This window comes from Stegostoma tigrinum, chromosome 17, assembly GCF_030684315.1.
Source record: "Stegostoma tigrinum isolate sSteTig4 chromosome 17, sSteTig4.hap1, whole genome shotgun sequence".
NCBI lineage: Eukaryota > Metazoa > Chordata > Chondrichthyes > Orectolobiformes > Stegostomatidae > Stegostoma > Stegostoma tigrinum.
In genome coordinates this window covers 4,459,291-4,485,377 of record NC_081370.1, presented here as the reverse complement: position 1 = coordinate 4,485,377, position 26,087 = coordinate 4,459,291, and the positions used below count along the sequence as shown (strand labels likewise).

Sequence of the window (26,087 nt, the reverse complement as noted above, 5' to 3'; positions counted from 1 at the left end):
CTGCATCCTGTCAATGTCCCGCTGCAGCCTACAACAGCCCTCTATACTGTCAACGACACCTCCAACCTTCGTGTCGTCTGCAAACTTGCTGACCCCTCCTTCAATCCCCTCATCCAAGTCATTAATAAAAATTACAAACAGTAGAGGCCCAAGGACAGAGCCCTGTGGAACACCACTCACCACTGACTTCCAGGCAGAATATTTTCCTTCTACTACCACTCGTTGTCTTCTGTTGGCCAGCCAATTCTGTATCCAGACAGCTAAGTTCCCTGTATCCCATTCTTCCTGACCTTCTGAATGAGCCTACCATGGGGAACCTTATCAAATGCCTTGCTGAAGTCCATATACGCCACATCCACAGCTCGACCCTCATCAACTTTTCTAGTCACATCCTCAAAGAACTCGATAAGGTTTGTGAGGCATGACCTGCCCCTCACAAAGCCATGTTGACTGCATTTAATCAAGCCATGCTCTTCCAGATAGTCATAAATCCTATCCCTCAGAATCCTTTCTAACACCTTGCAGACGACAGACGTGAGATTTACTGGTCTGTAAACAAGCTGAAGCTGCTCCAATCTATTCACAGTGTTGAGCTGGAGGAACACAGCAGGCCAGTCTGCATCAGAGCAGCAGGAAGGCTGACATTTCGGGTTGGGACCCTTCTTCATAATAAGTCTTTCCTGCTCCTCTGGCCTGCTGTGCTCCTCCAGCTCCACACTTATCTCTGACTCCAGCATCAGCAGTTCTTACTATCCATGGTCTATTCACAGCCTTAATACTATATTTGAGTTCAAACTGAGCTATCACCCACATATCCACACCATCATAATGATTCCCTGTTTCCAAGTTCATCATTATCATTCCTCAACACATTTGGTGAAGCCATTCATTCATGTTTTTGTCACATTTAGATGCAACTGTTTCAATACACCCTCTTCCCTTTCATTAAGGGTTTTATTTAAAACTCTACTGCCTATCTCCTAATGCACTGTACATTCAGCTATTGTTCCTGCACTCACTAGCCTACAATGGCTCCTGATTGAGCAATACCTTGATTTTGCAATTCTTGTTCATCCTTGATTTTTAAATCTCACCATGGCTTCACCACAACTTTTCCCAGACCCACATCACAATTCTATCCGTGATCATGCTTCCAGCTACTAAGACTGCAAGCTCTGGAATTCCCCCACTCTTAAATATATATAACCAACCTCTCATAGTCAGTGTGGAGTTTGCACATTCTCCCTGTGTCTGCGTGGGTTTCCTCTGGGTGCTCTGGTTTCCTCCCACAGTCCAAAGATGTGCAGGTTAGACAGACTGGCTGCACTAAATTGCCCGTAGTGTCCAGGGATGTGCAGGATAGGTGGGTTAGCCATGGTTAATGCAGAGTTACAGGATAGGGTAGGGGGTTGGGTCTGAGTGGGATGCTTTGAGGGTCGGTGTGGACTTGATGGGCCGAATGGTCTGCTTCCACACTGCAGGGATTCTATGAATCGAGCTTTGGATCATTTGTCCATCTCATTTGGTCACTTATGTGACTTGGTCTCAAGTGTTATTTTGTTTAATGCTCCTGTGGAACACCTGGGGACTTTGTTGAAGGCATAATACGAATACTAAATTATAGTAGCTACGTGGATGTTGTGTGTTACAACTTCACACGTCCATTGGAGCACCTGTCCTAAGATGATTACTACGGAACCATGTCAGATTTAAGTTCCCAGGAATAGTAATTGACACTGGTGAGCAAGATCTGGTATCTCATTGCCCACTACTGGCAATGATTGAGGGAAACACATGGCAGTTTATGTCATCTTTTGATCATGATTTAACGCGCATTCGTCAACCCTGAAGTAGCTAAAGTGGACAAAGTTTCATAAAGCATCACTCGATTCACTTCAAGAAAAATACTTCCCCATTGTTGAGTATGCGCCTATTTACTCTCTTGAAAACTACAGATTCCTACTCGGGGCACATTTCCAAATGGTCAGCCGTCAGGCTTAACCGTGGAAAGTGATCATTTAAATGTGCTGGGAGAGGGAGTGTGAGCTGGCAGTCAGACCTATGTGTTCAGTTATTCAAGAGTCATTCACACTTCTCAGCAGAGGCCAACAGGCCAAATCTAAGCTGACTGAATTTGCAGGATCAGGAGCTTGGAGGCCCTTTTCTCGAATGACATTCTGAAAAGTTCATTCACAGGATGTGAGCAGCACCAGCCGGGCCAGCATTCATTGCCCACACCGGCTGCCCTGTGGGCAGTTAAGAGTCAACTACATTTCTATGGGGTCTGGAGTCACATATTCCAGACCAGGTAAGGATGGCAGTTTCCTTCGCAAGAGGACATTAGTGAACCAGACGGGTTTTCTGACAAATGAAAATAAATTCATAGTCATCATTAGGCTCTTACTTCTAGATTTTTTTATTAAATTCAAATTCCACCAACTGCCACGGTCGGGATTCGAACCTGGGTCCCCAGAACATTACCTGGGTCTCTAAGTTAACAGGCCAGCAGTAATGCCACTGGGCCATCACTTGCCCTACAGCTACAATCATCGAATGTAGCACTGTGCAAAAATCCTTCCGCTCTACATGGCATTGTAGTACATTTTGTACACCACAACATTATTGGAGTTCAGCCTGAGCACCCATATCATCACAAAATACTATCAAAATAAATGTCGATGAAAGGGTAAAGAAAATACTTTGGCATTGTGATTCTAATTCCAGTTGAATATGTTTCCATTGTCACAGACACCTACCATTCGTTCAACAATGATGATCTTCGGACCCAACTGTTTATTAATGGCAAAGATATGGATCAGTCGCAGAGCAAACACCATGAAGTCCAGGCACAGAGTTGTACGTCCCGCGTTATATGAGACCGACAGCATTCTGTAAGAGAAACAAAGCACAAGTTAGTTAACACAAGACAGTTCATGCAAAATACAGATGAATAGTGCCTGTCTGCGTTGGTCCTGCAGGCAAATTCGTTGTCAGAGGGCTGAAGTTGGATGAATTATGTTGAAAGTTTTAGATTTGTGTCGAGGTTACTACAGACAGAATCAGTTTCAATGTTTCGATAAATTCGGTGGGCCAGAAAGCTTTTGATATTTTATGCCGTTTTGACCTTGAGAATGATTAGCCACATTGGAAAACAAACCGAATACGGGGTACTTGTCTTTGCCAGAGATTTTTCAATGCAGCCCAGGAATTCGGGAAGACTAGTTCCCCCAATAAGGGTTTTGCAGTTTTGCATTGTGTATTGTTTATATAAGCTGCTAAAGAGATTAACAGAGTAGACAAAGAAAGGATGTTTCCCATTGTGGCAAAATCAAGAATGATGTCACAGTTTCAGGGTGATGGGGGAGATTTAAAACAAACAGAGACAAAGAGAAATTACTTCATCAAAAGGTCATGAATTCCTGACCCCAAAGTGTGGTGAACTCTGGAACATTGAGTAGATGTAAGGAAGAGATATTTAATTAGCAGCAGGTTAAAATGGCTACGGATAGAAGGTAGGAAAGTGGCGTTGATGTCAAGCAGAGACCAACCATAATTGTATTGAATAGTGGAGCAGGATCGAGAGGCTGAATTGCTGAATCACACCCTTTATCCTTATTTTCTCCTTACTGCTATGTTACAGCGCAGGACAAACTTACTGTAGCAGTGGTACAAAATGAAAAGTGAATATAACACGTCACATTAAGTGATGGCGCACCACACACTTGTGAACCAGAGTAAATCTATTAACCAACAAAAATATTCAAGTATCAGTGGTAGTCAGGCATAGTCAAAGAGATTGGAAAAAGGAGTGAAATCATATGCATCAGTATTTTTCCACCTTCCCCCACCCAACTCCTAAAACAGAACTACTTGGGAAAAGACGGGGCAGAAATGAGGCAACATGTTTTAGATATGGGAGATATTCAGAGCCTTTAACTTCAAAAAAAATGCAAAATTGTGTAATTGTTAGAGCACTTGTAATGAGATGACTGTCCATATTTAAGTTGGGGAGAAATTTAACAGGCTAAAGTTGAGCATTTGCACAAAATGACGATAAGTAATTGGGACATCCATTCATCACCTACTTTTCCATTTCACTGGTGTCAGTACACTTTCCTGTCAATAACAACAAATGTGAAAGCATAAAAGACAAATCACACATGACTTTATAATGGGCAGAGGAACAGGGCAGATAGATCTTCCTGAGCTCATTTCCAGGATAGGAAAGTGGGAACACTCAGAAAAGCAAAACTAAATCCTGAATTCAGTGTTCCAGATGTGAGAGGGGCATTTGGGAAAACTCACAAGGTCAATCATTATCTATGGGGAGAAAGAGAGGAAACAATTCATCAGGACTGAAGAGAAGTAATGACACAACAGGTTTGTAAGGAAGTGTAAGGTGTCGCATTTTTGATGAGGCAAATCAGGGCAGGACTTATACACTTAATGGAGGAGCGTGGCTGAACAAAGTGACTTTGGAATGCAGGTTCATAGTTCCTTGAAAGTGGAGTCGCAGATATACAGAAGAGTGAAGAATGGTGTTTGGTGTGCTGGCCTTTATTGGTCAGTGCATTGAGTATAGAAGTTGGGAGGTCTTGTTGCAGTTGTACGGGACATTGGTTAGGTCCCTTTTGGAATACTTCATTCAATTCTAGTCTCCCTGCTAAAGGAAAGATGCTGTTAAGCTTGCAAGGGTGCAGAAAAGATTTATGAAGGATGTTGCCAGGGTTGGAGGGTTTGAGTATAGGTTGAGGCTAAATAGGCTGGGGCTATTTTCCTTGGAGCGTCAGAGGCTGAGGGGTGAGCTTATAGAGGTTTATAAAATCATGAGGGGCACGGACAGGGTGAACAGCCAAGGTCATTTTCCCAAGGAAGGGGTGTCCAAAACTAGAGGGCACTGGTTTAAGTTGGGAGGGAGAAGATTTAAAAGGGACCTAAGGGACAACTTTTTCAAGCAGAGGGTGGTGCGTGTATCGAATGAGCTGCCAAAGGAGGCTGGTACAATAAAAACATTTAAAGGCATCTGGATGGGCACATGAAAAGGAAGGGTTTAGAGGAATATGGGCCAAATGTTGACAAATGGGACTAGATTAATTAAGGATATCTGGTTGGCACGGACAATTTGGATGGACATAGGTCCCTTTTAAATCTTTTCCCTCTCAACTTAAACCAGTGCCCTCTAGTTTTGGACACCCCTTCCTTGGGAAAATGACCTTGGCTGTTCACCCTGTCCATGCCCCTCATGATTTTATAAACCTCCATAAGCTCACGCCTCGGCCTCTGACGCTCCAAGGAAATTAGCCCCAGCCTATTTGGCCTCAACCTATACTCAAACCCTCCAACCCTGGCAACATCCTCATAAATCTTTTTCTGCACCCTTGCAAATTGGATGGACATGTAAGTCTCTAGGAGTCTCTGCGAAAGGGCAGAGCAGTAAAAGGTGAAAGTGTTTAATGGCTATGAAGGGAATCATGTTTCTGCTATTGCCATTTACACCTCTTTTAATGTACTTCCTTGTTCCATTACCATCTCCTCTTTTTTTGCACTATCCCTGTTCCCATTAATCTCTCCTGCCTTCTCCCATATTCTGTTTGAAGGTAGCCATTGCTTTGAATGCTGAATGATGAATGATAACTAACAAACTTGAAATGTTACACAAATTATGGGAAAAACTCAGCAGGTCTGGCAGCATCTGTGGACAGAAAGTGGAGTTAACTGTACGGGTCCAGTGACCCTTCTTCAGAACAGTGTTGCTGAGTTTTTCTAGTAATTTCTGTTCGTGTTTCCAATTTTCACCATTTGCAGTTCTTTTTATGCAGGTTATGCTCAAATGTTACCTGCAAACCTTACCTTGATTAACAAGTCCCTTACCCATTTTGAGCTGTATCTATTTCACCTGTAAACATTTACTGTCTGCTTTGCCAGATAACTGAATCATGTGGTGCTGATGCAGATAAACTGATGTGCCAACTAATTTTGCTCATCAGCTTTTCCTCATCAATCTATATGTCAACTTAATAACATTATCAAAGTAGATAATTGTTTGTTACCATTTAAATAGGTTTTAGGAACGAAGGCTAGCACAGTGGCTCTGTGATTAGCACTGCTGCCTCACAGAGCCAGGGACCCAGGTTCAATTCCAGCCTTGGGTGACTGCCTGTGTGGAGTTTGCATGTTCCCCCTGTGTCCGTGGGGGTTTCCTCCCACAGTCCAAATATGTGCAGGTTAGGTGGATCGGCTGTGCTAAATTGCCCCATAGTGTCTAAGGTGGAAAATGCAGGCATTGGGCAGGGGGCCGGGTCTGGGTGGGATGCTCTTCAGAGGGTAGGTGTGGACATGATAGGCTGGAAGGCCTGCTTCCTCACTGTAGGGGTTCAATGATTCTAAATCATTTTATTGTAATAGTAAAAGCCCTTCCTTCCATTTAGTTTCACTTAAATAAACTCAATTCATTTTTTTTAGCTCAAAATGTATCTGCAATCAGAATATTAGTCACCTTCAGTCCGAGAGAACTGGTTTGTATGGTAAACATCACTATGTCTAGAGTATTGATAGTAAACCAATAGGTGTACACTGTCAAATTTCCTTTATTATAATGTGTTTTAGTTCATAGGAAGTGATGAAGGAAAATGGTTTTTCCACAGTGTCACCAAGTATTATTTTTAAACACTGGAAATGCATCTGTCCAACACCCATGTATACCACGCACCTTAAAAGTGGTCCCAGTGGCAGGCAATAGAATGACATGGAGATGGGAATCATGGTCTGAATGGTCATTTTTTTAAATCATTGGCAAGGTGCTGCAGCTCAGCAGAAAGATGGTAGCAAACTATTACAAAAATATCAGCAGATTTAGAACATAAGTGACCACAACTAGCCAAGTTCAGAGAAAAAATGAGGAGCATATAAATTATAATTATATACATCATGAGCTAAGTGTGAGACAATGATTTGATTGTCACCACAGACAAAGGAACAGTGCCAATGAATTACAAGTGTAACATTAAGTCTCCACCAAATCCAACCATATAGCAAAAAGCTCTGAGGGATGAATCTAACCCTATTCTCATCTGCAAAGTAGCTGGACGAGATTCATAACATTATAAATCCTGGTAACCAAAGTGGGGGAAGATTAAAGATTTTTAGAATGGGGTCAGAGATTGCTTTAGTGTCTGAAGGTTCATTCACAGAAGGAGGAGACTATGGGCTGCTTTAAGTGTTCCCAGTATGGGTCCCAACTGGAATTGTTGGCAGACCAGCATCATCTTGAGGTGCAGAAGTACCTGTCTGGAAATGTGGACCCCATAAAGAAAACGCCTCAGTTTCCCAACTTCCCCACTGCTTCCCCAACTTCCCCCACCTCAACACAGTGTCTCCAACCCATGTGAGCTGCTGACCAGAGGTTAGCACCTGTCTGTTTCCTGTCAGTGCTACCATGAGTTATGTTACTTGTGATAAATGTATCTGCCATGGGGCTAAGATCAACACAGGCTACAGATGAGGGAGGGCACGATGGATGTCACCCATGAGGAAGGGGCTTGCTGGTACTGGTAGGAGGTGAGGGGGTGGAAATTGGATACAAGATGAGGGAAGTGGATGCCAGTGGGCACCCATCTGCCTAATCGAATGGGCACTTAGTCCCTTCGAAAAAGGGGAATCCTTGAGACGCAACTGGGAAACCCAACAGAATTCTCTGAGCTGCCTTTGGGAGACACTGTAATGCAACAGAGAGAGAATCCACCTCCAAGCCCCAGTGTTATCAACATTTACCCATCATCTGGTTCAGGGATGTGATCACGCACCTCTAAGCAGGTAACAATTGAATCTGGGCCTCATTGCTCAAAGGTCAGGACACTACCACTGAGCCACAAGAATCCCCAGTCCCGATGTTTTTTATTACCTTTAAATGGCTTGATTATGAGCCTGCATAGCCAGCGGGCAATTTCCCTCTGTCAGCCCATTCCCACACTGACTTTAAAGAGAACTGTTGGCCCACAACAGGAATGGAATATTCCACATCACTGCAATAATGCAGGCCTGTCTGGCTATCCTGTAGCACACTCTGACAATCTCCATTAAAACCAGCCATGTATCTCCTACGCAAACAAATTCAGACATAAAACGAGGTGTATTTACGTTATTCCCTACACAGGAGATGTTGGATCATTTAGTTAAATACAAGTTAATTAAGCTTCATAAAATTAAACCAGAAGCAATGCAGAGTGAGACCAGATAGAAGGAAGTTTCAAACTGAAATGTTACAGCATTCAAGACGGTCCTACTTTAATCTCATTGATTTTGATTTTCTTCCCTACATCTCCTTTCTATTTTTCTTTCTTTCCATATTCCCGTTACAAACTCTCATGAATCATGCTTTCCTGCATAGCGGAACACTGCAAGAGGTTTGGGCTACTACCCTGAGATGGGCACATTATTGTTGGAAGAGGCGTTATTTCAGAAACCCTCATGCTGACCTGCACGTCACTCCAACTATGAACAGCACTAAGGCCACCATGTCGCACTTGTTCCAGGAGTCCTCCACGTACAGCTTAAACTTCTTCACTATGTTCGTGTTCCCTTCGGTGAAAAAACTCTGCAGAGGAAAGAAAAATGAGCTAATCGTCAGGGTGTGACATAACTGGGCTATATTGTGACCAAATTTTTTTTTGTGTTGGAGCACTCCAAACAACATCTAGGAGGAGGTGCACAAATACCGTTTGCTGAAAACAGTTACTGCTGTATTCTTTTCAGCAAGCCCTTGAGAAAATTACAGAATATTCATTCGGGAGCAATGGTATGTGAAAATGCCCTATGGAATGACTTCGAAATTACTGTTGATTTACAGACTTGAGATGGGTACGCCTTTCAGTTGTGCAGCGAGCACTGCACCCACAAATGAAAGGGTTTTAAAATCAATTTCAAAAGTGAGTGGCAGACTCCATCCTTTGGTTGTTGTTGGTATTGCAGATGCACTTTATGGGTTTCCAAAAGGGTAAGGTAGGTACAGCACAAAGCCATTCAGCCCATCGCGTCTAATGGCAGATCACTGCAAGAGTAACCCAGCAAGTTGCACTTACCTGCCTTTCTGCTTAGCCCTGAAATGCTTTTCCATTCAAATAATTAGCTCCTTTCCTTCAAAAGCAATTTCAGTTGTGGCTGAGTGATAATGGGAACTGCAGATGCTGGAGAATCCAAGATAACAAAGTGTGGAGCTGGATGAACACAGCAGGCCAAGCAGCATCTTAGGAGGACAAAAGCTGACGTTTCGGGCCTAGACCCTTCATCAGTTGTGGCTTACAGCTCTCTTTGTGGGAGTCTATTCCAGACACTAACCACTCAAGAGTACAAAAGCTTTTTGCTCATATCAACCTGTGGTTCTGAAACAGTCTGTTAATGGGAACAGTTCCTCCACATCTAGGAGCAAATTACTGCAGATGCTGGAATCTGAACTGCAAACAAAAAATGCTGGAGATGTCAGCAGAAGAAGAGTCTGATGATGAGTCATCTAGGCTCGAAAAGGTTATCTTGCTCTCTCTCTTTGAATGCTAATGACGAGTCATCTAGACTAAATGTTTGGTTGCCCTCTCTCTCTCTCTCTCTCTATGGATGCTGCCTGGCCCATTGTGATCGCCAGCATTATTCTTGTTTTACTTCAAATATACTCGGTCTCAAACCATCATGGCTTTGAACTCCTTTATCGAATGCCCCCACAAATCATCTGTTTGTTCTGAATAGCTCCAAATTGGCCAATCTATCCATGTGATGGAAGTCCCTCATTCCCGAAACAGATCTCCTAAACGTTGTCTGCACCCCTCACCAGTGACCATGCACCCTTCCTAACTTATGTTGTTTAGAATTGGGCACTTTACTGCAGTTGAGTGAAAACTAGTGTTTTGATACTTTTGGTTACATTTGATGGTGACCTCATCGATAACTCTGTTATAAACAAGATGAATATTAGTATTGCCAGTGTGCAAATCAACATGGAGTATACTTCACACACCTGGTGTAGTCTGGTTTCTGTTCACCATGGCTCAATTCCCAATAAATAATCTGCAGGAAGTTACACATTATAATTACATTTATTTCTAAATCACTTAAATAATACAAGTGCTTGATCTTTTACCATATTTTATGTTGACATTAGGTGCAAGTACTCAGACAATGGATGAAATGGTGTGGTTTTTATTGATCTAAGATGGACGTGGTGTGATTTTATTTACACAATGAATGCATTAGCAAGGCTGTATTGACACGAACTAGAACAGATGCAAAATGGAGCATTTTTGCACACTGGGTGACAGTATACTTGGTGGTAATTACTGACAGAGTAACGATCCCCTCCACTATACCTGGCAATACGTGCTTCACTGCTAACCCTACCAGTCTCAACTATGCCTGGTGAGACGTTTTCCCACTTGCCAAATCAGTTATTGTTTTATTACCCCAAATTTTGGACAAGGTTGGCAAATTAATGCCAATTTGCGCCAAATCAGGGGTACTTCAAAGTTTTACGTCTATGCCTGAAGAGATGATCTAAATTCATATCACATAGCGGGCCTCAACACTCGTCAAATGAAGCTGGCTAACATTCCATTAGTCTGCGATGGTTCAGAAGCACATCACTACTGTAAGCACAGCCACTGTACAAAGGTCTTTCACCTTAAATCACTGACTTATTGCACCCCTTGCAAAAGTGAAGAGCATCGTGAGCAAGGACAGAAACGCAGTCTGATCCTCCTTTCGGGTAAGAATTTCCTAAAGCTTCCATCCCTTTTAACATCCACAGCCCTGCATCTGTGTATGTAAGTATTTAACATGAATTTCTCCTTCTGGATTAATCAGGTGAATTTACAGATACTTTTCACTCCCCTTGCTGCATTCCAAAAGGTTCAGTAATAACATTCTGGGCCTCCAAATACAAAGCTGGTGTCCTCACCTGTCTCAGCTCCTCCAATGCCAGGGTGAAAACCCAGAAGTACAGTGTTATCTCTGCCATAGAAGGACCAATTGGAGGAGGAGGCTTGAAATCCACTAGCAAAATGTATGCAAAGAGAGACAGGAATGCAAAGTACAGGATCACATTCCCCAGGAATACAGTGACTGGAGCGCCCCAGAATTTCTTCCATCTTCTTAAAATAAATTCTCTCCGTTGGTTCCCTCCACAAAGTCTTTTTTTATCCTTTGGTTCGTGATCGCTATCAAACGATACAATAAGAACTTGTTAAAATTTTTAATGTGAGTGAAAGAATTGAAAGAAATAATCTTGGTCCTGAAAATGATACATCTCAGAACATTAATATCCAATCTCTCTTGACTCACCTGGTGAAGTGTGTCATCAGGGTTCATTAGTTGGTGAAAATCACAGTACGGAGGTGTAAAAGTGATTTTATCATATACTAATGCGTTCAACATTAGCAACTTATTTTTAGTGCTTTCGTGGCTGTATTTAAAGTATTGATAGAATCACAGAGTAACACAGACCCTTCAGTCCAATCAGTCCATGCTGAACATAATCCCAGACTAAACTAGTCCCATCTGCCTGCTCCTGGCCCTCCAAACCTTAAGCATTCATGTACCTATCTAAATGTATCTTAAACTTTGCAAATCCATCATTTCCTCAGGAAGTGCACTCTAATATCCGTCTTTGTGTAAAACATTTGCATCATGTTTTATTTTTAAAATATCTCTCCCCTTAACTTAAAAATAGAAGATTTTCTTTTCAATTAAATTACTTAAATTTCCCCAGGTCCATTGCGTTGCCTCCAGCTATTCAACACTGAAGGCACAAATCAGTGGCAGGAACTTCACCGCTTTCCAATATCAAACGCTGTTTCTAGATGAACTTGTGCATGCAGCCTCCTCTCAGAGTTATAATTCTAAAATATGATGCATTTTTAAGAAATGACTGACACACTTTGCAAAAAAGTTCATGCTACACTACATTCATAGTAATAGACTAAGAAGTGCTGATTGAAGACAGAAAATGTTTGTGTTAAAAGATGATGCTTCAATAAAAACACTTGCTCTACTCAATCAGTTCTCCTACCCGAGTACCTGATAATAATGTGAGGCTCTCCAAAATCCCTCCAGAATGGACACCAATTAGCTCTTAATTTTTCAATTCTGTGTGAGGCCTTAAGAATCAAAACTGTTTATCATGATTTTATGCACATGATAATTTATTTTAAAAAGCATAACCATTAACTGAAGACAATAGAAACACATACACTGGAGCCATGTACACTAAAACCGACTTGGAAACTACAGAGTTAACTATATTTGTTCCTCTACGGTTTACAATTCCATCAAGTATAATACATTAGTTTGGAGCAAAGCTTGTACAGGACTAAAGCAGCATCAAATGCAGACAAGATGTTTGTGCAAACAGATCATGAGGAACTCACAGACTTAACCTAGGCTAATGGCAGAATATCTCAACCCACATAAGCAATGTCATCATTTCTGAGGGAATGCTTTGGACCATTCGGAACCTGTGGCGGTCACCCTGAATAATGGCAACCATCAGTAACCCACCTGGAAACGAGATATGTACACTGCCACTGCAGCCTTACTGGTGTCAATGTAAAGTGAAGACAGGATAACATTCCTGCTAGTGCTGACATTTTAAAATGAATACAAATTGAAATATGAGAGACAAAATACAAACATTCTGTTAAAAAAATTACCACATTACCTTTATGTATCTTGAACACTGCATACACTGACTGTGCGACAAAGTGACAGCACAATCAAACATTCTAATGAGGCACAGGACTTGAGCAAAATTGGTTTGAGGACATCACGGCAAAGCTACAATCTAGTCTCACAGTTGCTCCACAATTTTTCCCAGTGGTTCGCACAGTGCAGGTTCAAATTTTAAACTAGATTCTCTCCACAGAGCTGTACACCTCCCCACAGGAGCAGTCCTAGTCTGTGATCACCACCTGAGGTTCCTATCTTCCACTGCCATTGCTGCCAATCTGATGAGACAAATGCTTGGATCTAGGTGAGACTGGATTAGTGATGTGGCCAAAGGACGGGCTGCACCTGTTGTTCAGATACTGACAGAGATGCAAGGTTTCCGTTTGCGGCATTTCACCAGCTGTTTTGGTGATGGCAACACCAGCAAACAGTAACATCTTGATCCTGCACCCTGACTGAGATTAAAAGAACCAGAGATCTGACTCTAATCTGCTTTACAAAACAAACTGAAACGCATTGAATTTGGAAAAGCCAATCGTGTCAGATTCTCGTCAGTCTGTTTTATTTCTTTTAAAGTATCATGAAGCAAAAGTTATTTTTGCATTAAATTTAAGCTACATATATATCGCTATTAACCAATCGCTGCCTTTCAGCATCTATCTGATATTCTAACAAATACAAGTGTACCAACTGGTGAAACCAAAGACCTCAACTGAATATCCATGCACAAACTGATTCACATTTTTCTGACTAAGTTTAGCCATTATTGGAGCTGTTGTCCATCACTGTCACTTGACACAGTTTCATTTAATTCAATGTGATACCAAGCCAAATGCAGAAGGTTCAGAGCAAACATGAAAAAAAGAGAGAAGCAAGGAGAGAGCATGAGAAGAGACTGGCAGCTAACATGAGGGGACTCCAGAAGTCTTTTAGGGCATATAAATCGTAGAGGTGTGGCAGGAAGAGGAGAGATATGACATTGGATTTTATATCAGCAGTTTTCGCACTAAGAGGTCAGCTACTGACTGGCCTGGCGGTCAGTCATGGAGGTATATTCTGTAACAGGCTGCAGGACTGAATCAGCACCAAATGCAGACAAAGATGAAACAACTAACCTTGGGCAGGTGGGATGGAGAGGGGCACTTTTGTATTGGTGGGATGGGGCTTGACTAAATAGTTTCTGGTTAGCAGATTGCTCAGTAGCAGCCTAATATAACAGGCTTCATTGGAGATTGGTGCCAGAATGGAGGAATTCACCAGGGCTCTTTAGAGAACACCTTACAAACTCAGAACCATGACCATCTCGGGCAGCAAATACATGGAAGGGCCTCCACCTGCAAGGTCCCCTCCAAGCCACTTACCATCTTGCTTTGGAAATCCATCACAGTCTCTTCAATACTGCTGGGTTAAAATTCTGGAATTTCCTTCCGAAAAGCATTGCATGTGACCCTCAATGATGTGGACCACAACGGTTCAAGAAGGCAGTTCACCATCAACATCCAAGAAAGTTACAGATGGACAATAGCTTCTCGTCCAAGCAGTGAAGCCCACATTCCCACAAATGGATAAAAACAATTTTGAAAATTTTCGCTTCCTACCCATGGCCCGAATGTAGACTTTCTCAGGGGTTTAATATTCTTTATGGTGACTGGTCTCCAATCACTTCAGTGTACCCAGAGAGTACGATGAAGCACTATATCATGCCAAGTTACTTCTGTTGAACTAAGCCCTTATATTCAGAGACTAATATCCTTCCCGAGAGGAGATTTATTGCTTGCACGATAAACATTAGTGCTTCTGACCCCATTAGTCAATCATTTATACCATTTGAGCTCTTCTCACTCTGCCCCTACTATTAAACCTTCTTTCCAACAAAAGATTTGAAGAGACAAACCTATTTGCCTCATCGGAGAGCAGGAAAGCCTTCTCAGTGTCCAAGCTGTCCAGTTCTTTCAACTGTTCAGATTTACCAATGGATGGGAAATGTGCACTGAAAGGAAACAAGAAAGACACATTCAGAGGAGCATTCAGTCATTTATTTTGTCCGTTTGCAGGAGCTAGCTGTGCAAATTGTTTGCTGCATTCCCTACTGTGCGCTAATTTCCGGAAGTTCTCCTTTGAATGCAAAGCTCTTTGGAACATCCTACAGTCCTGGAGGGTGCTACATTAGTGAAAGTTTTACTCTGTAAAAGATTACTCTGTATACATGCCACAGAGGCTGGAAATTATGCAACACTTCCTGACTTTGCAAAACATATTCACCGTCTCTAACAGCGCAAGTCAGGAGTGTGATAAAATATGCTCCACTGACCTGCAGCTCCAACAACACTCAAGAAGCTTTACAGCACCCAGGTCAAAATGCAAGTAGTTACAAGATTGTGAACAGAGGAGGAGCAGCTGAACCTGTTGCTGATCTTCTAGGCAGAGCTGGGAAAAAGATAATGGAACATAAAGAAATGGCAGAGGCTTTGAGCCTGTATTTGTCTGTCTTCATGATCAAAGTCTCAGAAAACTTCCCCAAAGATAACTGAAGATTGAGACATGATGGGGGGTTGGGATGAACTTCAAGCAATTACTAGGTATTTCTGCTATAATTCATGTTTTGTTAATGCAAATTGGTTGTAACATGATTGAAGAATAATGGACGCTGTTTGGATAATGTGAACTTTCTACTGTACGTGTAACAATTTATCGATAGCAATTCCCCTATGATGTGGTTTTCTATGGTAATTTTCTAAAGCACAATTTTCTACGGTGCAAAGTCACATAGAACACAACTATTGTGTTATAGGACAACCACCCGTAGTCTCCATCACAAGATAGACTGTGATGGGAAAAATTATTAAACTAAAAGACTGACAGGTCCTCAGGACTGATGGCCTGTATCCTCTTGTCTTAAAAGTAGTGGCACAAATACTTTACTACATTCCTCTGAAATTCTTTAGGTACTAGAACAGTGTTGAGAGATTAGAAAATAGCAAAAGTGACACTTTTTTCTAAAAAAAAGGTGGCTCAGTGGTTAGCACTTCTGTCTCTCTGCCGTGGGGATGTGGGATTGATTCCAGCCTCAGTGATTGTGCAAAAGACACACGGACATTCTCCCCATGTCTGCATGGGTTTCCTCTGGTTCCCTCCCTCAGTCCAAAGATGTGCAGGCTGGGTGGACTGGCCATGCTAAATTGCCCATTGTGCCCAGGGATGTGCAGGCTGGATGGATTAACCATGGGAAATACAGGGTCATAGAGTAGGGGCAGAGAATCTGGGTGGGATCCTGTTTGGAGGGTTGATATTGACTTAATGGGCCAAATGGCCTACTTGCACTGTATAGGGACAGAAGAGACAGAAAAAGGGAACCAAGATTAGTTAGCCTTGCATTTATCACACGGAAGGTGCTTGAGAGCAATATTAAGTACTTTTAGCAGGGTGCTACTAGTAGGTTGAAAAATCGCAATGTGATTAGGCAGAGCCAACACGTGAAAGAGAAATCATATTTAATTTGTCTGTTGGATCAATACATCCATGGTGGACAGAGGGGAAGCAGTAGATGTGTGTACTTGGGTCTCCAAAAGGCATTCGATAGAATGCCAAACCAATGGTTGCTGCACAAGGTAAGTGTGGATGATGTAGGCAGAAATGTATTGGCACAGATAAGGAATTTATTAGCTAACAGGAAAAAAACAGTAGGGATAAAATGAATCTTTTTTGGGTTGGCAAGCTATAACTCAAGTGTCAGAAGGATCAGTGATGAAGTCTCAACTATTTACTCATAGGACATCGAAAGAATGGTGGCTAGATTGCTGATAACACCAAAATAGGTAGGATAGCAAAATATCAAGAGAAAATGACGAGTGTACAAAGGACTATATACATGTTATGTGAGTGAATAAAAATTTGGCAGATGGAGTGTAGCATGAACGTAAATAAGACAACTGCAGATTCTGAAGATCTGAATCAAAAATAGAAATTGCTGGAGAAACCTAGCATTTGTGGACAGAAACCACAACCAGTTCTGAAGGAGGATCATGGACTTGAAACATTACCTCTGCTTCCTTTCCATAAGATGCTGCTGACTTGCCTAGTTTCTCCTGCAATTGCTGCTTTGATAATGCAAACGTGTCCGTTTTGGGAGGAAGGATATAAAAGCAGCACATTGTTTAAATGGGGAGAGACTGCAGAACCCAGTGGTACAGAGGGATCTCGGCATCCTGGCACATAAATCAAAAAGTTCAAATGCAGGTACAGCTAGTAATTAGGAAGATGAATGTCATTCATTGTAAGGAGAATGGAAATATAAAAGTGTAAAAGTTATGCTTTCGCTGTGGAGGACATACACGAAACCATATCTGGAGTACAGTGTACACTTTTGGTTTCCTTAGTTGAAAGAAAATGTACAATTGCTTTAGCATCAGGTTCGGGGAAGGTTCAAATCACTCATTCCTGGGATGAAAGGTTTATCTTAAGTAAAACAGTTGAACAGGTTAGGCCTATGTCCACTGGAGTTTAGACGGGTGAGAAGTGATCTCATTGAAACATGTGAAATCTGAGGAGACAATATAGATTTGGCCACTGGAGGATGATTCGCTTACAGGACAGTGTAGAGTCACCAGCCATAGCTGAAAGAGAAATAAGGACAATTCATTTCACTCAAACAATTGGTGGTGTGTGGATTCCCTTCCCCAGAAGCTTGACTTTGAATGTATTCAGAGCTGAGTGAGATTTTTGACATGAAGGGAGTCCAGGATTGTCAAAGTGAAGGCGGTGTGCAGGTAGTCTGTCAGAAAACTGGAGCTGAGACCACAACTCGATCAACCATTGTCTTACTGGATGGTAGAGCAGGATGAGGGCCATATGGGCCTTTCCTGTTCCCAAATGTGATGTTAGCCTGTTTGATTGGCACCCCATCCATCTTCTGCATTCAACCTTTCCACCACTGACACAGAGCAGCAGCATTGTGTATTATCTACATGATGCACCACAGCAATTCGCTAAAGCCATTTTCAACACCAATTTACAAACTCATGACATGGACCATCTAAGGACAGCAGTTGTTTGGAAACACCACCGACAAGTTCCCCTCCACGCCACGCACCATCTTGGTTTGGAAATATATCGCTGTCTCGTCAGTGTTTCTGGTTTCAAGCTCAGGAATTCATTTCCTAACATCATAGTGGATGTATGTATGCCACTTGGTCTGCACTGGTGAAGAAAGCAGCTGACCACCACATTCTCAAGGGTATTCAGGGATGGATAATAAATATAAGTTTCGCCAACATGTGGTGCAACATTTAGAAATTAATATACTTGGAATTTGCAACCCTTTTCTTTTTCTACCTCACCTAAACATACATCTTCCAATTGTGTTACCACCCTGTCCTTTGTCCCAACATATGTGACTTCACACTTACCTGTGTGGAAAATCCCTTCCTGTGTTTTAAGGGAGCTTGGGTTTGGAGCAGGTTTATGATCCAATTCAAACAGGGAACTGGAGAGTTATCAATAAGATAATTACATAACATTATTTCTGCCACACATTTCAAGGTACTCTTTAAGCTCTCTGAAATTGTTGTTTAGTTCAGTTATCGGTAGTAGTTATGCCAAAAGATATTAATACAGGACATTCCTACCCTCATATTTCTGTAGCGAATGATGCATAGAGCTCTTAGGGTTACATTATTACTGAAAAACTGGCTTAGTTCACGAACACCTGTTGTCTACCTTTTATATAAGGAAGTACTTCCACATATCTAAGATTCTATGATATCTGTACTAAACCCACCTTTCACAATGTTTTAGTACTTGGATGTGAAAATAAACTCCTTTCTAAACAATGAAACGAAAATTAACAGTACCCATTCCAGCCACATGGAGTCACCATTTCATTCTGATCACAATCAATATGAATGGAGCATGGCGTATATAGATAACAGCTTTGTTAATGGCTTCGCTGTTTGCGGAACAGCGATATTGCTTATTTATCTGAGATTTTTGTTTGATGCTCCTGGACAAAATTTGGAACAAGTCCACTGTTTATGTCATTATTTCCTCCAACTTCTAAGTCTTGAACGGTACAAGTAAGGTAAATTCAGGTGCCTCTTCCCTAGGGTGGGGAGTTCAAAACTAGGGGGAGCATCTTTTTAAGATAAGAGGAGAAAGATTTAAAAGAGACAGGAGGGGCAATTTTTATTCTAACGTACAGAGTGATTCGTGTGCAGAATGAACTGCCAGAGCAAGTGGTGGATATGGGTACAGTTCTAATGTTTAAAAGGCAAGAACACAAATATGAAAGATTTGAAGGCATATCGGCCAAGGGCAGGCATTTGGGACTAGTTTGGTTCGGGATTGTGGTCTGCACGAACTGGGCCAAAAGGGTCTATTTCTGTGCTGCACGACTCTATAACTCTATACCAGCACCTACCCTCATTTTGATCGTTCCTCTAGTTATCTTGATCATGGATCCTGTGGAATCTTCTGTTGTGTGCTCAAAGTATATCATCCTACTGATTTTTCTCCTCTTTACGGAGCTCAAGGCTCATCACATAATTTCTTCTTCTGATCTCCTTCTCACTAGGGTCTCAAAAGGGGACCATATATTCCCCCCAGGGTGAGAAGTCTGTGTACTTGTGTGACCCACAAATATTTCTTACCACGCAACATGGGCCGTGCTACTTCACCAAGATCATGACATTGGCCTTGATCAGCACCAAACCGCTGGGACAGCTACAAAATTCAGTTGGTAGAACATTTGGGTCAGTGGCTCAGGATTTGACCTGATACTTGAGGCTAACACTGTGGGTATGAAGGTGGCACAGCATTTCAGGGAACTGTCTACAAGAGAAGATGACAATTAGATGCCTCGTCTGTTTTAATGATTGAAGTGGCCGTTAAAGTCCCTTGGACAATGTGAAGTGAGTTCCTCCAGTGATCAGGACAAACATTCCACTCTCAACCAATCCCAAATGTAAATTAACTGGGCATTATTTTTAATCTTTGCTAAATTACCACAGTGAACGAATATTAGTCAATGAATTTCACAAGTTGTTTATAATGGAAAACATTTTGACACATCCTGAACTGATAGGTACAAATGCAACTCTTACATGCTGCAATGTTCTCTCATTGTCATGTCATTACCTGAAGGTGATAAGGTTGGTAAATATCAGAGGAGGGCACCAGAACCCACACAACAACTTCCAGATTGGAGTATCCGTTGACATATCACCCCACCAGATTTTTGTCAAGAGTGCCTAAAATGCAGAAACTAACGTGATTATCAACGATGGGAGCTAGCATTGATTAAGCAAGCTAAATGACCTCTTTTTGCACAATAATGTTATCACTTTGAGATATCCACTGGTCACTTAAACAAAAATAAGCAAATGCAAGTCTTTCTTCGTATTTAAAGTATATCCATCTCGTACATGGCTGGTTTACTAGATGATGCTGAACCATATCAACTCACAAAGTCACAGCTTTAATTCACAATGGTGTATTATGAATTGGGCTGATCCCATCACTCACGTTTACAGGGGGACGTCTCCAGTTTCCTGGGATAAGACGTGGGACATGGGGCTATGCAGATACAAATTCCTGTTGGGAAGTTCTTACCCGTGAATGTGAATGAAGATATCAGCAGGCTCAGTGCAGATTATGGGGAGACGCTGTGATGCAGTGGGAATGTCACTGGACTAACCAGGGAACTAGGCTAATGTTCTGGGGAACAAAAACAGAACTCTTCAAAGTCACCAGACTTGAAACATTAACTCTGCTTTCTCCCCGCAGATGCTGCCAAGTGGGCTGAGTTTTGCCAGTGTTTTTTGTTTTAAGACTGAAGCATCTGCAGTTCTTTGTTTTAACATTCTGGGGGTGTGGGTTCGGATCCCACCACGGCCGATGATTCAACAAAGATCTACAATTAAAGAGGTAACCTAATAGTAACCATGTAACCTCTGCCAATAGCTGTTAAAATAAACTTCCATCATTAATGCCTTTTCGGGAAGGAAATCTGGGCTGCATGTGATTTCAGGCCCACAATGCAGTTAACCCTTTACTATCATCTGAAATGGCCTGGAAAGCCAATCAGCCCTAGGGATGGGCAACAAACGAAGACTTTGCCAGCGATATCTCCATGCAATACAAGAATTTAAAAAAAACAAGACCTCAAGCTAATAATCAACACATTTAACAAGCAAGCTCTGACAAACTTCAATGCAGTAACCAAACAATATAGTGGATAAGGTGAATATCACTCCAATCCTTAACAGTATTTTCACTCAAGTCCTACTTTATTCTTCCACATTAAGCTATTTATAAATCACCAACTCCCAGACCCCCATCTGATGGTCCTGCATGCCAAGGTTTGAATGAGCATTTTTTTGACAGAGATAGCAAGCAGGTGTCTGTCCGTACTTCCTTTCATGAGATACTTTGCTGACTTCACCTTGCTGTGGACGTGAGTTGCGGTGTTCCGCTTTATTCCTGAGGTTCCAAGGCTAAATTAGGTGTCCAAGTCACAACGCAGGCTGAGGTCAGACACCAAACCAGTCAAAGCCAGGGGTACATCCTGATGTATCCCACTGTCTCATAACTTGGTAAATCATCACTAAGTAACGCAGTGAATTGGGGCAGCAAATCAACAATGAAAATAGACCCGACCCCACATCACAAGTACCATTTACATACCAACAGCAAAGGATTTGTCACTTCTTGTCCCCAGGAGTAGGGAAAAAAAACTAATGATTTGTAGGGAGGATCACTACAATAATGCTATCTGTAAAGACCAGGCCCACCTCCTGAGGTTCAGACAGACCAAGACTCCAACTGGTCAGGAAATGTCATCCAGTAAGCAAAGCATCAAAACTCCAAAAACAAAACCCTATAGGAGTTTCACAAAAGATTCAGATGATCTGAAATTAATGGAAATAAAATTCACAGTTTATTAATGACAAAAAAGGGCAAAGAAGCGCGGACTCCAGAAATCGAAACAAGAATTGCTGGAAAAACTCAGTCAACTTCTGTGGAGAGAAAGCAGACTTCACGTTTTGGGTTCAGTGACCCTTCTTCAGAACTGATGATAGCTTGGAAAAAGGTTGGTATTTATGCTGGTGGCCGGGGGTGGGGGGGGGGAAGAGTAAACTTTCGTTGAAGAGAAAGCCCAAAGAGAGAGAAAAAAGTAACAGTTAGACAGACAAAGAGACTGGGTAAAGTTCAGCCAGGGTGAATGCATAGCTGCTAATGGGGAGTATCAGTAGCTGACAATGGATTGATTGTAGGAGCAGCCTGTGATGACTAGGCCCAGTTTGTTAAGGTTGGCGTTAAGGACATGGGAGAAGTTGCTCAGGCCCAAAAATTATTGAACTCGATCTTGAGTCCTGAAGGATTCTCAAGTAGGAAATGAGATGCTGTTCTTCCCAGCTTGCTCTGAGCTTCACTGCAGCACAACAGCAGACCCGAGGCAGAGATGTTAGCCAGGGAACATGATGTTGTGTTGAAAAGTCAGCAACAGGAAGCTCACGGGTCATTTTTACTTTTTACAGACAGCACGCACGTGATTTTAAAGCAGGCACCAGTCTGTGTTTTGTCTCTCCAGTCGCTTCACACAATGTGTTCTGCTCCCCAGTGGAGAGATAAAACACAAACTGGGCAACTGTTCTGCAGAACATCTATGTTCTGTCCATAAAAATGACCCTAAGCTTCCTGTTGCCTGCTGCTTCAACACACCGCCGTGTTCCCTGGCCAACATCCCTGTCTTGGGTTTTTGAAGTGCTCTAGTGAAACTCGACACAAGCTGGAAGAACCGCATTTCATCTTCCAATTGGGAATCCTGCAGCTTTCAGGACTCAAGATGGAGTTCAATAATTTTAGGGCCTGAGCACCTTCTCCCATGTCCTTCCCTCAACCCCACACAACAGGCCTTGTCATCACATGGCCTGTTATCATAAACAACCCATTACATTCCCCATTAGTAGCTCTTGGTTCTCCCAGGCTGACCTCTACCCATGCCTTTGTCCGCCCAACTGTTATATTCTCTCTTTCCACCTATCATTTACCCCTTCCTCCACCTTCAGCATATACACAAAACTTCTCTTAGCTACAATCAGGAGGAGGATCACTGGACCTGAAATGTGAACACTGCTTTTCTCTCCTCAGATGCTACCAGACCTGCTGAGTTTCTCCAGCAATTTCTGTTTTTGGTACAGTTTCTGAATGGACAGTTAATGTCACTCATGAGGCAAGTCAAGAGTCGACTCTTTATATAAAAGCTTTATACCCTTCAAGTTATTTATGGTCTACATATTGAGCTTGGATCCTGAGAATGTTGCAAAGTTGATCAAAGTGCTGGAAATAGGAATGGATACTAATAATGCACATACTCAAACTGATTTACTGCCAACAAAGAATGTCACTAAGGGGAGAAGAACCTCAAATCGGGTGATTGAGCCAGATCAGAAGACAGTAATGGAGGGGGGCACGGTGGCTCAATGGTTAGCGCTTGATGTCTCACAGCGCCAGGGACCTGGGTTAAATTCCACTCTCGGGCGACTGACTGCATGGGGTTGGCACATTCTCCCTGTGTCTGTGTGGGTTTCCTCCCACAGTCCAAAGATGTGCAGGTTTGGTGGATTGGCCATGTTAACTTACGCCACAATGTTCAGGGATATAAAAGTTAGGGCATTGGGTCTGGGTGGGACGCTCTGTGGGTCATTGTGGACTTGTTGGGCTGAAGGGCTTGCTTCCACACTGTGGGGCTTCTATGACCTTCGGAAGGCCTGTGTGGTCCATCAGGTCAAAGGTGTCGAGGAAGAGAATATTGTAGTGTCACCATGACTAACATCCTACACTCTTGTGGAACAAAAGCCTTGAGAGAAGTAGCAAAATGCCTATTATGAGAAAAGAAAGCCATCTTAATGCGGCCAGTTGCTTGGTGAAAAAGACAGATCCATGTTGTCAAAACTAGAGATGCAGACAGTAAAGCTGAGACACCACATCAGTACCTGAACACCATCATGTGCAAAAAAGGATTTCGCATCCGCTTCTGTTGCTAACTGCAGGCAGGTGGTCTTGCTCCAGTACTTGGTCTTGCGAATCAGCAAGTAAAAAGCTCTGTCCTCACTGTTGGTGTAACACTGGCCAAACAGATCTGCAACCAGAGGGGAGAAAAAAGATGAATCACTTCAAATTATTACAGGATATTACTGCATTATAAACAGACAGACTTGACATTGGTGTGACATTTCACTGGGGTAACCTACTAGAAATCAAGTATCATTATTGCTGGAGTTATCAAAAAAGTTAAAGATCTTATATACGCATGCAAAATTCCTCAAGTAATCTGTCTTTTAGATGCAGGTTGAGAGAAAGCCCATACCAGGCTTCTGTCCGTAACCAGGGTTACTATCCATTACAAATAAACAGAAAGTAGCTACAGATAAGGAATAATGAACTCACAACTTAAAACTTCACTGTTAAAACACTAACCCCTTACAGAATAACTTCTACGCACATACAGGATGACACAGACAAGAGGGAAAGACCGGGAAAAGACGTCAATAGTCCCTATCTGCAGTATTCAGTGAGTTGATCATTTCAGCTTGACAGGCTTTGTTGCTCCTCCAGCTTCCTTCTCCAATTACTTTTGCTTGAGGGAGAATAGGCATAGTTTCTGACTTATTGGTTAACAGCCAAAGCTCACAGTAATTGGTGAAGAAGAATAAACTGGCCTTCTTCAGGCTCAAGGCTGGAGAGAAAAAGGACAACATTTTCTTACAAGGAGGTCCGCTTGGCTTCTGGCCCAAACATTCACACCCACAAGCTGTTCATCAACCTGCAAGGTGATAACACAATTGTTGGCAGGCAGGGGGACTTCATCAATAACAACAGGTTACCCACTCCAAGTGACTTCTTCCAGGCCAAATCTATCTTCTTAGACACTCCTTCGTTCCAACTCATCCACCCTTTTAACCCCTCTTGAACAAACAGCAGTGTAAACTACTCTAACGTAGAATCCTGACAGGGCCTTCAGCCCAACAAGCTTCCACACTGCCCCTCAGAGCATCCCACCCAGACCCATTCCCTCATAACCCACCTACTCTACGCACCCCTGAGCTCTACAGGCAATTTAGCACGGCCAATCCACCAAGCCTGCACATCTTTGGGCTGTGGGAGGAAACCCACGCAGCGAATGTGCAAACTTCACACAGACAGTTACCCAAGGGTAGAATCAAACCCAGGACCCTGGTGTTGAGAGGCAGCAAGTGCTAACCACTGTGCCTGTGTATCATACTCACAACGAGCAACTTGCTTTTAAAGAAGTGCAGTTCCCTCTCCAGTTTTTATAAAGAGTCTTATGTTCCCCATTTCAGTACAAAATCAAAATATAGGGAAATACAAAGATACAGTCTTTACATGTGACAGTCTTTACAAATTGGCATCTGAGGGGGGAATTCTACAAAATTATGCCATTGTAAATGATGTGGAACATCTGAGCAAAGTTATTTTAATGCTAAGTTTGGGTGTTTGGAGGGATGGAACGGGGAGGTGGGAAGCAAGTGGCACAGGTTGAAACTAATTTTGGCAACATTAGCACTGATATTAGGAGGCTCTTCTTTACTTGGAGAGGGATCAACGCATAGACTGGGCTCCAAACCAGAGGGAGGGAAAAACTAATTTGAGAAGCAATCAGAAGCTGCCCTCAAGATGTCTTAGGGCTTTACTTGATTGATAATTGAAAACAAGATTGACCGCCCTTCTCCCTTTACAAAAGAATTTTCTAATCAGGTCCATGATCAGTGCATCAATGGCGTTGTAAAGGATGTTGCTGTCCCATGGTACCTAGTGCCAGCTGATCATATTTTGCCTTCTTCATGCTTTGAGACGTCTCGGTGTCTGATTCAAGATGAGCCATTTCTTTCAAAATCTTGCATGCGGCCAGGGCTGCCGGCACTGCCTCCGGACCCTGTGAGAGAGAGTGAGAGAGAATGCGAGAGCAAGAGAGAGAGAGAGAGAGAGAGAATGTCCTTTTCAGCTCAAAGCTGGTACACATTAAACCAGAATCGCAGCTTGCTAAATACAGACTAATTACCAACAACGGACACTTGTGCTGAGCCTCTAACATATAATTTGTAAAGATTGTGCATCTACAGCTACTTGAGGAAGGGAATTCCAAAAACTTTCAGCTCCCAGACAGAAACAAAGGTTTTCTCATATGTTTTAATTGGGTGTCCCCTTAAATTATGCCGCCCCCACCCCCGTTCTATGCTCTCCCACAAGAGGAAACATCCTCTCAACATCCACTCAGTTAAGTCCCCTTAGGATTTTATATGTCTCAATTCAGTTACTTCTGACTCTTCCAGGATAGGGCCGAGCCTGTCTCGCGTTTCCTCAGA

General features: G+C 42.4%; 1 protein-coding gene across 3 annotated transcripts in view; it reads right to left on the bottom strand.

Moving 5' to 3' along the window:
- Positions 1-26,087, bottom strand: part of trpm5 (transient receptor potential cation channel, subfamily M, member 5) — a 106,968-nt gene that overhangs the window by 24,794 nt on the left and 56,087 nt on the right. For all 3 annotated transcript variants that reach the window (XM_048545069.2, XM_048545068.1, XM_048545070.1), the window contains 7 exons: positions 25,534-25,657; positions 23,697-23,842; positions 19,837-19,949; positions 14,600-14,695; positions 10,940-11,198; positions 8,475-8,593; positions 2,757-2,889 (listed from right to left, as the gene is read on the bottom strand). In XM_048545069.2, the coding sequence (XP_048401026.1) occupies positions 2,757-2,889; positions 8,475-8,593; positions 10,940-11,198; positions 14,600-14,695; positions 19,837-19,949; positions 23,697-23,842; positions 25,534-25,657 (990 nt within the window). The remainder of the gene's footprint in view (positions 1-2,756; positions 2,890-8,474; positions 8,594-10,939; positions 11,199-14,599; positions 14,696-19,836; positions 19,950-23,696; positions 23,843-25,533; positions 25,658-26,087) is intronic.